This window comes from Centruroides sculpturatus, unplaced genomic scaffold (genome assembly GCF_000671375.1).
Source record: "Centruroides sculpturatus isolate CEXI.00-Female unplaced genomic scaffold, Cexi_2.0 scaffold117, whole genome shotgun sequence".
NCBI lineage: Eukaryota > Metazoa > Arthropoda > Arachnida > Scorpiones > Buthidae > Centruroides > Centruroides sculpturatus.
Window position 1 is genome coordinate 835,649 of NW_019384308.1, and position 12,559 is coordinate 848,207.

At 30.2% G+C, this 12,559-nt stretch overlaps 1 protein-coding gene across 1 annotated transcript in view; it reads right to left on the reverse strand.

The window, feature by feature from the left end:
• Window positions 1-202: 202 nt before the first annotated feature.
• LOC111620036 (protein kinase C-binding protein 1-like) overlaps window positions 203-12,559 on the reverse strand; it is a 33,156-nt gene continuing 20,799 nt past the window's right edge. Inside the window, exons 18-30 of the mRNA XM_023361885.1 lie at window positions 11,480-11,617; window positions 9,957-10,016; window positions 8,435-8,490; window positions 8,149-8,365; window positions 7,991-8,072; window positions 5,889-7,061; window positions 5,691-5,821; window positions 5,463-5,616; window positions 4,907-5,031; window positions 4,298-4,444; window positions 873-1,046; window positions 632-808; window positions 203-558 (exon numbers count right to left, since the gene is read on the reverse strand). Coding sequence (XP_023217653.1) covers window positions 541-558; window positions 632-808; window positions 873-1,046; window positions 4,298-4,444; window positions 4,907-5,031; window positions 5,463-5,616; window positions 5,691-5,821; window positions 5,889-7,061; window positions 7,991-8,072; window positions 8,149-8,365; window positions 8,435-8,490; window positions 9,957-10,016; window positions 11,480-11,617 — 2,652 coding nt within the window. The 3' untranslated portion in view covers window positions 203-540. The remainder of the gene's footprint in view (window positions 559-631; window positions 809-872; window positions 1,047-4,297; window positions 4,445-4,906; window positions 5,032-5,462; window positions 5,617-5,690; window positions 5,822-5,888; window positions 7,062-7,990; window positions 8,073-8,148; window positions 8,366-8,434; window positions 8,491-9,956; window positions 10,017-11,479; window positions 11,618-12,559) is intronic.

Here is a 12,559-nt window from a genome sequence, read left to right on the forward strand (position 1 = left end):
AGAGAGGAAATATTAGTTAATTGCATGAACAAAAGAAATAAAAATACAGTAACGTTATACTAACTACACAATTCATTATAGTTGTAGATACTTGTAACTTGTCTTTAACAATTCAGTTGCAAGTTTTGAAATGATACTGACTTTTTTCTATCCCGAGGTACTGTAATTTGTATATTACTTAAGAATTTTGATGATTATTGGCTATTAAATTACAATCTTTCAAAAAATAAGAATATTTATTGGATTTATATTTTGTACAATGTAAAATGAATGATGAATATGATTATTTTTGTCACTATGTTTTGTTTACAAGCCAAGTCTTTGCTTAAAAAACCCAGTTTATAATATTAGAGCTTATTACAAAACTGATTCTAAAAATAAGATGAGAAAACTGAAAAGTACTTATTCAGTAAATTAACATTTACTTTTTTGTTACCTTTTTGAAATTTTATCACTAGATGCTATGATCTTGATACTAACAAAACAACTGAAAATAAATAAACTTTAAATAAGTCGATAAAATAAAAATGGAGAAATCTCTCATGTCTGATCGTTCCCCTATAAAAGAATTTATTTAATATTAGATTCCACATTTGAATGAATGATTAAAACCGTAATAATTGAAACTCACCTGGTTGGAAGCGGGAGATATCGAAAGAGAAGTCGAAGGAGTGGCCAGAGCGAAAGGGGGACTCTCCACGTTCAGAAATGGAGGTGACGATCTAGATACAGAAGGTATGTTGGCAAAGTATTGAATCTGAACGGGCTGTCCGGTTGCACCCAAGATCGATGATGTCTGTGGTATGACCTGTAATTAAATTTATTGATCGCAATGTTTTGAAACTCAATATGGAAATGCGCATCAATTATACCTGTACTGTATTTGACGGAATGTATTGAACCTGAGAAAACTGAGGTTGGATAATGAGAGATGACTTGGGTTGGCTGTTTGATAGTATTGATCCCAGCTGCTGTGAAGGAATGAGTTTTGTCGAAGGTATGGATACGGGAAGTGCTGTTTCTTCCTTTATGTGTTTAGATGATTGCTGAAAGATTCAGAAAAGTTTTAAACTACTAATGAATGAATAATATTTAGCAATACATTAGGTAATTTATTTTATTACAGAATTGTCTACAAACTATTGAATATGGCAAACAATAGGAAGCTAAAAAAATTCATACAATGCACAATTTTTATAAATACCATACTGCAGATGTGAATATTAAAATTGTAGAATTATGGAGCTAGAATAAAGCACAGGATATTCAATTATTTATGAATTTGAAAGATGAAATAAGTGAAAAAATGGATTGCAAAGATGCAAGTTTTAGTAGAAAAATAATATATTTTTTATTGTAAGATGCATTGCTTTATACCATCAATCAATCTAACAGAAATGAAATCTGTCAAGGAGGTGCCTCCTGGATGGATTTTCTATGGGAACTGACCTCTATTTAGGTGTTACGCAAAGAAAACATGGAAATTTCACATGGGCAAACCTGTGACTAGCTAGCGGTATTCAGTAATTTTATTCATACAGAAACTGATGGACCATGTCTTCACAAAATGTTATGTTAATAAATCAGAATTTGCTTGACCACACAAAGTTTATAAAAGCAATTCACACCAGTCTTAGATTTCAATTTTCAATATTATATATATATACATACATACATTATATATAAACATAACATTTTGTAAAGATGTGGTCCATATATATAACACAGGTAACTGACTAGAGATACTATAATTACAATACCGTCTAGAGAAATACTACACCAATTTAGTTAAATTTGAACTGCTAAATGACATTTCAGGACATGTGGACAGCATTTACATTAAAAAATTAGTACCAAAACTAAGGTGCTTTTAGTATTGCAAGAAATAAACATTTTATTTGTACAAGACACTCATGCTATACAGAGACCTTAGTATTGCAGGAGATATTGCTCAATATGGCCCCATTCTGAAGATGTATAATCTAAAGGTTGTGTGTTCAATGTCAAATGTAATTGCGCATAAGTCAGAGCTTTAATGTGATATTGTCTTTTAAGGCTATCAAGAACATAAAAATTGTGGGTTGTCAAGTTTACAAGATCCAAAGCAAAGCAGTCATAGTGATGTTTTTTATTTCTCCACATTGTTCTGAAATGCCACTGTATCAGATCTGGTTACATTTAGATTGCTGAATATCCAGTATATTAAAATTTCAGCATTACAATTGATTAAAAAAACAGCACAAATAGATCAAAAACATTTTAATGAATTGTTATGTTAACTAATTTCCCCAGAAAATCATAAATGTCAGAAATAGTAGATAAATATAATCTGATCATATTTATCATGCATCAAGAATGCAATCTCTGCACAATCATGTACAAATTTAGACTAATTATCTCATAGAAATGCATCTCCCTAAATTTTAATCACACAATGTAACAAATTCTTACTTTTAAAATTAAGAGAACTTGTTTTAGAATTTGCATAAATTTTGTTTACGTTATTTTTTCATCTTACAAGATATGAAAAATATTCAACTGTAAGTTAACTATGCAGAAGATAGTATATAGATAATGCAATGAATGATATTTACAAGTCAGTTTCAAAATCATAATATATGGTAAGAGCATTTAAGTCATAACTGCTCTGTACATTGTAGGAAACATTTTCAGGTCATTTTTTTTCACTGCCCACAGTCTGCAGATACAGTTGAACCTCAAAAACTCGGCCTAATGTGGACCGAAGGGGGGCCGAGTTTGTGAAAATGCCGGGTTATCGGGAATGGGGTTAAAAAAGGATAAGTATGCGTGTTTCCTCAGAAAATACTGTACTGTACTTGTATGTATTGTTTACTTGAGAATATAACAGAGAATAAACTGCCCAAATACCCTTAAACAAAGAAAAAGTACTTCCTTTATGAAGGCATAGAGCTTTTACTACATGAAAATGAAAATTAATGAATACACTGTGTACAGTAATTTACCTGATAAGACAGACCTCAGAAAAATACTTTATGAGAGCTTTTATACTTTTATAAAGCTGTCTATAATGAAAATTAATTAACTAAGGATTTTTTTGCCCTGCCAGGGTTTGGCCGAGTTATCCGGAGTGCCGGGTTATCGAGTGCCGAGTTTTCGAGGCTCTACTGTACTAAGAAACCTTTTCCGATATCTATTCTGGGCTTGGTCAGTTCCAAAATACAAGACCATCAGGTAGTGAAGGATGGAGCCGACAGACAGCTGGAGCAGATTGCTTATGATACTTTACTGGGGTTCTTTGCATGTCTGGATTCAATCCCATTTTCACAGAGCAGTATGCATTATGGGGTGATACTCTTAATTGTCTTGGCATCCGTCTACAATCTGTTAAATCCTATTTATAGTTCTATATACAAGCATAATAAAAATTGTTGTTACCAATCCCTTTATATAGATATATTCAATATTTCATAAATATAAAATATATAAATACTAATTTGTATTTAGCATCTACTATAATTTCAACCCAAAGACAACATAAGTGAATAAGTTTCATTTAAAATATAACTAATGATTCCTGTCTGCTTTAATTTTTATGTATTTTGATATTTCCTCAGAATTTTTTAAACTCTTTCTATGCAAACTATAGAAATCAAAGAAACTAAACTCATGATTGGGTTAGCCAGTTAAAAGGGATGTGATGTGATATATCTGGATCAAACTATCCATAAAAATGTGAGACCCCAGTCACAAGAGTAAAGATGGTGCTTCTGTGTGTATAACTATAAAGTATAAACAGGAACAACAATTATTTAGAATAAGCTGATGAGTCAAATTTTGATTCATGACTGGAGGGACTCAAGTGATCAGTTCTGCTTATTGGGCCAATGACAGAATGAATAAAAGGGAAGAAGTCATCAATGCTGAATAGATCTGTCAGAGAGAACTGACTCAAGTCATGGGTGTAGGACTTGAAAGTCTATATTGGAAAGTGTGCAGAAGTCAGCAATATACTTAAAATCACTTTTTAAATGATTTGGACCATTTATTTCAAGCCAACAATGAAAGCCTCCTAATTACCCATCATCAAATGAGCTCCCGTTGGCTTAAAACAAACCAAGTTAGGCTATGAATCAGGAGATGAAGATCTCTAACGTGTCTGATGGATCTTATTAATAGTGTGTAGTAAGGTACCAGCGTGTTCAGTAATAATAGTATTCGTTAAAATATTAAAATCTCAATAAACTTTGAAATTAATGAACTTTATATCTTAAATTAATAAAGCTTTATAACATCAAAAAATATCAGTACCACTAACCTGGGGTTTCTGTATAAGATGAGTGTCAGATTTAGATTGACCACAGGCAAGCATGTGTTTAGGCCAGTGTGTCTGCTGACATGTGTGATTGCAGTAATTTGTATTCCAGCAACAATAGAATGCAGCTTCTTTTCCACAATTAGCACACTAAAACAAAAATCAGAGTTATGTTTTAATTTTACAACCACATTAAAATATAATTACAGTCATTATTTATTCCAACAATATGATAACAATGAATGATTAAGTTATGAAATATTGTAGCTATATACAGGGTTGATTGTACAAAGAACTAGTGGGCAAATCTCAACCAAATTTAGTATACATACCGTCCCAGTTTAATCACTTAATGTGCACATTATATGTTTTCTAACAAATTTTGGGTATTAAAGGAGTTGCAAAATGCTCTATATAATTCTTCGTCACGTACCAAATTTGGTTGAAAATTGCCAAATAGTTTTTTCAGCAGATGGCTCTGAACACCTTCTCTGTAATTATGATCACAAAGATATTACCATACTGGCTTGAATATAGTTCGACCTTTTATTATTAATTAGTAATTTTTTGTATACAGTTAAAATTAATAATAATCAATCTCTGTGTAATTACCCATTGTTTCTTCTTTGTTTCGTCTACAGCCTTTTGCTTTTCTCTTTCACTTTGTTGCATCAATTCCGTTATTGCTCTTTGTTTATCTGCTTCTATGCTTGCTCTCATTTCCAGAAGAACTAAATCTATAATATCAGTAATAAGTCAATTTACTTCATAATTTTTATATTATATATCAGGTGATGAAATGAAAAGTTTACTTGTAAGTAGTAGTTTTGGCAATGTAAGCCAGCCTATAGTTGTTACATGCACTGCAAGAAACAGTTCAATCTTAAACATTTGTTTACTATGAATTAGAGGAGAACTATCACAGATTGGACTATTTCCAATCATTATAAGTAGCAGAGGCTAATTCCTGGCTTAAAGCAGAGTAAGATATTTTTGTCTATCCTGCTCTTTCAGCAAACTACGGCTTTTAACGAGAATTGTTTTTGAAACTCTATATAAATAAATCAGTTCTATATGGTAAGTCAATCACTGAATTCCAGTGTCATGAAGTTTACTCCTTATAAATAAACTTTTCATTTGATCATAGTGCATTTATTATAACGTTTACCTGCATTATGCTTCAATTCAGCTATTTCTTGTTGATGGTACCATTGAAGTCTTTCAATTTCTAGTTGGAGATTTTTGACTGTCATTTTAAGACCATCAAGATCTGACATGTTTGATAATGTTGTCCGTTGCTCGTCAAAGCCAGAATCCACCACCTTCAGAAGACAATTTCTAAAGTTTATTCTAAAATGTATCATTTGTATAGATAAAAATAATTCAACGATCCTACCATTGGTGTATATGACTTAGCTTCCAGCTTTGATGCATTCGAATCATTGTCTATGAAATTCTCTTCAATTTTTTCACCTACTTCATTTTGTTGCTGTTCTATTTCTTGAATGCATTCTTCATTATTAGCTTCTAAAATATTTAAAAATTATGAATAATTTATTTGTAAATTAAAATATAAACTGTACTTTCATCCTACCTGATTGTTTTTGTACTTTTTCTTTATCAGTTTTTCCACTTTTTTTAATGCTAGTTTGATTAGTAAGTTCTAATACATCTTGTTGTAATGATAATAAAGCAATATTATCTTTATCCTTTACATTCTCTTGTTTTTCTTCAGGTTTACTGAAAACTTCTGTTTGTTTTGCTTTCTTAGCTTTCTGAACAATGACAGCTAAAGGTTGGGAATCATCGGACAAAGAATCTAAATCGTTATCGGAAGTTTTATCTTTAGACTTTTTGCTTTCGGCAGACTTACGCCTATTAGATTTATTTTCACCTTTAGTGTTCATAAATGACTTAGATGTAGTTGGTGATTGTGAAATACTAGATGGTTTTCCCTCCGACTCAAAATTCGGTTTGCTTTGCTTTTCTTTATGATCCTCATCTGAAGCACTTCCTTCATTTATGGAATGATCACCCAAATACTCCTCATCAGATTCAATGATATCAATATCATCCTTTATTTCTTTAATGCCAAGTTTTGCCTTGCATGATTCTATTATATGATGTAATTTTTGAGAAAAGGTATCTTTTTTCTTTGGCGTGACATTACACAATTCTGCAAGTGGCCGATCTTCGGAATCACTATCCGATAATGCATTTGTAGCTGTTTTATTGTCACACTTGTCACCCTTTTTCTCTTTCTTTTCAGTTTTTACATTAGTTTTTGTATTAATAATATTTTCATCTGCGCATTCTGATTTTATTTCTGTGCTCTGTATAGACGGTAAAGAAAACTGTGATGAACTATGTTGTAGGTCAGTTTCGTTATCAGATTCATCCTTACTTATTTCTTTTATCTGCTGAATCTTCGATTCTAATTTCTCGATTATTTTTCCATGACTCTGATCGACTTTTTTCAAGTTTAACTTAGGAATATTAATTTCTAACAAAGCGGGCATTTTAATGCTAGATTCGTCACTCACTTCAAAGATTCCAACGGGAGGAGGACGCTTTTTTGTATTAGTCTTGGGTTTAATCAATTCAATTGGCTGCTGGGGTGTTTGAGGTTTCTCTTCGTCGGGTGTTGATGCCGGTTTGGTACTGGCGAAATTTAATTTCCTGGAAGCTTTATTACTTTGTGATTTTCCATAACGGCCTTCTTTGGATTTTGACTGCTTTATTTCTTGAGAAAATTTTATTGAACTATCTGAATAATAAAAAAATAATTTAATTAAATAAATATATTTGAAACATTTTGAAAAGATTATTTATAAAATAAATTTCAGATAGAAGACAGTAGAAATTTCTTATCAAAATTACTACTATCAAATATTATTATTTAGATAAGTGTTGTCCAAGCTAAAATCTCCTGGCCAGTCGAACTCACAATTTACTCTCTGGCCCATAAAACTATCAGTCATAAATGATAAAAAAAATTATAAACTTTATAAATTATACAGTCCCTATTTGAACTAAAAATTAAATTCTTTGTTTACTTTTTGCTGATTGCAATGTACATGTATACGAGGCACGTCCAGAAATTAATTCCTGATAGCTTAGAAAGAATAGAAGCTTTCTTCTTTGAACTTAACTTTCACAGGAAAATACATAGTAAACACTCCAACAACCTTAACAAATAAGCTTTTTCAAACCCTCATCAAAGAAGTCTCTTGCCAATTTACAGATATGCAAGAGACTTCTTTGATGAGGGTTTTGCAGATATGCAAGTTCAAAGAAATAAGTTTCTGTTCCTTTCTAACCAATTAGAACTTAACTTCTGAATGTGTCGCATAAATTTTAAAGAACCTGTCTCATTCTATTCCTTTATACGCTTGGACTAAATAGAAATGTTTGTGGCCTTTTACTTACAACTTATATTTGACCTGTCAAACAAAACATTTGACTATTGTCAATTTAGATCATTAAAGATGTACTGATTTTAAAATATTTGCATATTAATTAGTTGAAACATAATGAAATTTGACATATTTAGAAATTAGCTGCAATAACTTATTAAATAAAGAAGTCATTATATTATTTACGCAAAATATGTTGCATTTAATCTCGTTAAAAGTAAAACCTTAGTGTAATATTATAACAAGCGTGAAATCTGCAGACAATTAAAACATGAATAACCTGGAGTAGAGATTGGAGTATTATATGTAGAAATTGGTGATGCTACATTACTTGATGATGGAGAATAAGTTAACTCTAGAACCTGAAAATAACAAAATCATTAAATTAAAACTAAACAGAAATTTAACTTAAGTTTTTTAAAATTTTTAATAATTTACCTTTGGATTAATGAGAGTACTGTAAAAAGGAGGATTATTGGGGTCAAATGGTTGACGGATAGGAGCGTATTCAAAAGTTCCGAAAATCTCTCTTATTCTGTATGCGTAAATGGTAATTTCTTCAAGAGCGGCTTCAAAATTTCCTTTCTTTTTGCATTTTAATTGTGTTGGCATTTCTTTTGAAAGTAAATAGCATTGATTTACAGGAACCCATGCTCTGTTGTAAATAAAATTGAATTTTTATCTCATTAATAAGAACTATATTCCTTATTAATCACAATTATACCTGTCATGTGCTCCAAAAAATCTGGTATCAACATTACCATTTATGATCCTCATAACCTAAACAAAAAATGAAACCTATATAATTTATAGTTTAACATTTGTAATATTCCGTAAATAATTCTAAATATTATAGATTTGTGTTTCTCAACTGGTGGTCCATGGTTCATTACAGTGCAGGGTTTTTAGTGTCTACAGCATGAGAAACGTCGAGAACCACTTCTATAGATTATATATATAATAGATTCTGTTTACTGTAATTATGGATAATGTTATAGGTCTTTTTACACCTCATTTTGTGCTGTAGCCTCAACACACGAGTGATAACATGCAATTGTTGGATGGCAAAGATGATAAAGACGTCAGCTTACTGCTCTGTGGATCCAGCATCAAATCTGGATAGAGATTGCTAGGAATGTTTTATGGTAGGTCTGTCCCAGATATTTCAGGCTCCATATCTCACCAGGCAGCCTACCCCAGCATTGGAGTAGAATGACTGGTGAGAGCATGCCAAGCTTAACCCATGACAGACATGGAAAAAGGACATTTTAAGGCATACAGGGTAGAAAGAAAAAACATGAAAGAGTTATCAATTTTAGTCAGTCAGTACTTTAAATGTTAAATATTAGTCACTTAAACTATTGTATTGTGAGCAAATAATAATTATAGTTTCTAGTATTATGCTAGTTGTTGTTAAGATTGGTAGCAGACAAACAATTCCTGATAAATTATAATTAATAAACTTTAATGGCTATAATAAAAATATTAATAAAAATGGCTAGGATAATAAATATGTTTTAAAATTCACAAAATAATTGAAGAATACAAAAATGTCTTAACATTTCATCCTTGTCACGTCTCAAACACAAAACAGTCTTATGTCAGAGTCGACCTTTTGTTGTTACCTCAATAAGAGGCGAAAAAGCTGCTGCCATCAGACTGACATTTTTGAATTCAATTATTTTGTGAACTTCAAGTTAAACATTTTAGTTCTTTAATGTGAATGAAACTAGAATTTCCTGTAGTCTTATTCTGCTTAATGCTAACTAATCAGTTACTATTATCAGTTTGAGATGATAATAAACAGAATCTACTACATATATATAAACAGTTTTTACCTTTTGGATATAATAATGTTCCCAAAAATGTGAATAAAAAATCAAACAACACAGTTTGTGATAAAAGATCAAAGGTCACCAAGGAGAAAAGTTATAAAATATCTTATTTAAGTAAGAAAGTTATACTTATTTTATAGTGAATATGTTACAATGCATAAAACAGAAAACTATGGATTAAACATAAAATATCAAATGATTTTGATTCTATTGAAACCAAAACTATGACAGATAGTGCTCCTACCGTGATTGCTCAAAATTTTTATTTGGCATAAAAAAGCAATTTAGAAATATTAAAATATATACAAAAGCATTGTCTGAAAATTGAAGATAAACTGTATATGCCTATTATATTAAATTATTAATACTATAGTTAAATATAACAGTTAATATTTACTGATCTTAACTTACTTTAGCTGGCCAAAATGGGAATCCCTTCAGTTTAGCCCATACAACAATATGTGGCTTTCTCTACAGAAAAATAAATGGAATTAAATTAACTAAGATTGTGATAGTGTACATTTTAATTTTAAAATATGAAACAAATATATATTATGCGCAAAGTGTTATTATTGTAGCTCTAAGTTTTGTCATCAGAAGAAAAACATTTCCTTTCAATGTGCGGAAAGAGGAAAAAACCATAAGGTGCTAAGTCCAGGGAATATGGCAAATGTGGAAGAACCTCTCACCTATGGCAGTGACCACTAGCTGCAATGACAACACTTTACATGCTGTCAAAATGTTATACGACAAAACACTGAAAAGGAGGAGAGAACATTATCCGTTGGTGCAACAAATGGTGGATTAACATTGATGATAGCCTGAATAAGATTTTATATATTCATTTTGACTAAAAGTAACAACAAACAATGATTAAATATGGAACTAGTGAACATTCCAATTGCAATTGACATATTAACCAGTCCTATAATATTTAATAATAAAGCATGATGCAAACTTCACGATTGTTCAAGAGTGCCATAGGTAAGAAAATCACTGTTTTAATACAATATTTTAAAATGAACTTTACTCTTATTTTAATATAGATATAACATTTGAAACTAACGAAAGATTTAAAAATAAATGTCAGACATTTGAAAATGTATTAATGAAATCATAATGACACACAGTTGAAGCTGTCTATCTCAAATATGACGTTTATCTTAAAATTTATTTTTTCCCCTGCATTTTCAGTTAAATTCAATACATTTTTCATGTTTATCTCCAATAATTTTCTCCCAAAACCTCTATATCTCAAATTATGGACCAAAGTGTCAATTACAAATTCAAAGCTTAGCGACTAGCGACTACATTTTGATAGTATAAATTGTAGTTGAGAAACATCTCTTGCAATACAGTACATAGTTGCTTTTCTCCTATCGGCTACGAGTTTTGGCTTGCATCTTATCGGTTGAAGAATGTTGGGCATCAGAAATTATTGACAAAGTACTAATGTTAAGGTATAACAAAAATGTTTTATTTATATCTAATATAGGTATGTACTGCACTTACTTGTGTATAAATTAAATACTGTACCTTCAATCAAACCTATTATTGTTTACTGTGTAGGAATCGTTGTATCTTGAAACCTGACTATATCAAATTTTTTCCCTTATTCTTATGAGATTCAAGATAGACAGGTTCAACTGTATAAGTTTAAACTGAAAAATATATTTATTAAATTAATTTTTCTAAATCAGATACTTAGTTCTTGAATGAGAACCAAGTATCTGAGATGTAACTCCTCTGTCACTCGTATTAAATTTCATTATAATAAATCTCTATGTTGTAAAGCTTAAGAAGCAAAAAATTTCTTAAAAATTACACTACAATATATAAAATTTTGATATATTTTTATTTTGTAAATTACATAAATGTAATAGCATCAAGTTAAAATAGTATTTTATGTAAAGAGAAATCTAAAAATCACTTACACATGGTTCACAAAACCAATGTTCTCTATGCATGCAAGAATGTAAGTAGCAGTCGGGACAAATTTCTATTTCTTCCATTTCATATTTGCATAATTTTACCAGATTTTTTGCACTGTTGGTCAACTGATGATTATCTGAAATAATTCAGCTGTTTATAAAATTTAACTAGATTTAGTTTTGCACTAAAATTAACTAACGTAATTTGAATAAGGAAAGCTCGAAAAATATTTTTACTTATAATTATTCTAAATTTACATTCAATTTAATATAATTAAGAATTCAAACTTAGAATTCATCCTGGCTAATCTTTCTACGCATTTTGGCTGGTGCTCCCATGTAAATCATATAATATCATAACGTCAATGTAAATTGGAAACAAACTTGTCCTGTTTGTATTTGCCGTTTTAAATTTATAGTCTCCCAACAGTTTGCTAAAGTTGCTGATTGTTTGCTTTTGAACTGTATTGCAGTAGGAAGTGCTCATTACAATTTTCACTTCAAAAAACTTCTTTATTACTCATTCCTATCTGTCATCAGTCATTAAGCCTCCCTCCCCATACCATCCACCATCACTACAACCACTGTCACAAACAAAATTGGGTAAATAATAATCTTGTTTTTAGTAATCTTTCTTAAATGTATATATATAGGGTTCCTACTCAAATTTTTATTTTAATTTTCATGACTTTCCCTGACCAACTTTGTACAAATTACCTGACTCTCATGTCCCTTACAGTATGGCACATTAACAAAATAAAAAAGTATTTGACTTACTATGCACGTATGTTTTGCTTCTCCAACATTTTAATTAGTTAATTTTTTCTAATTAAAATTAAAAATAAAATTATTATTAAAATTCTGTTATTAACGCACAACCATAGATCTACATGGCTTTGAAAAAAGAAAAAAAATCAATTATTTTTTATTCATCATTAACAATTTCTATATAATCCATGTACAAAAGTATATATTTATTAAATTTATCTCTTAATAAATTTCCTGAACTTTATAAAATATTAATAAACTGGGAAAAAAAATCGAAAAGCGTTTTGTTATGCATCAAAATTATTCAAATGAAAA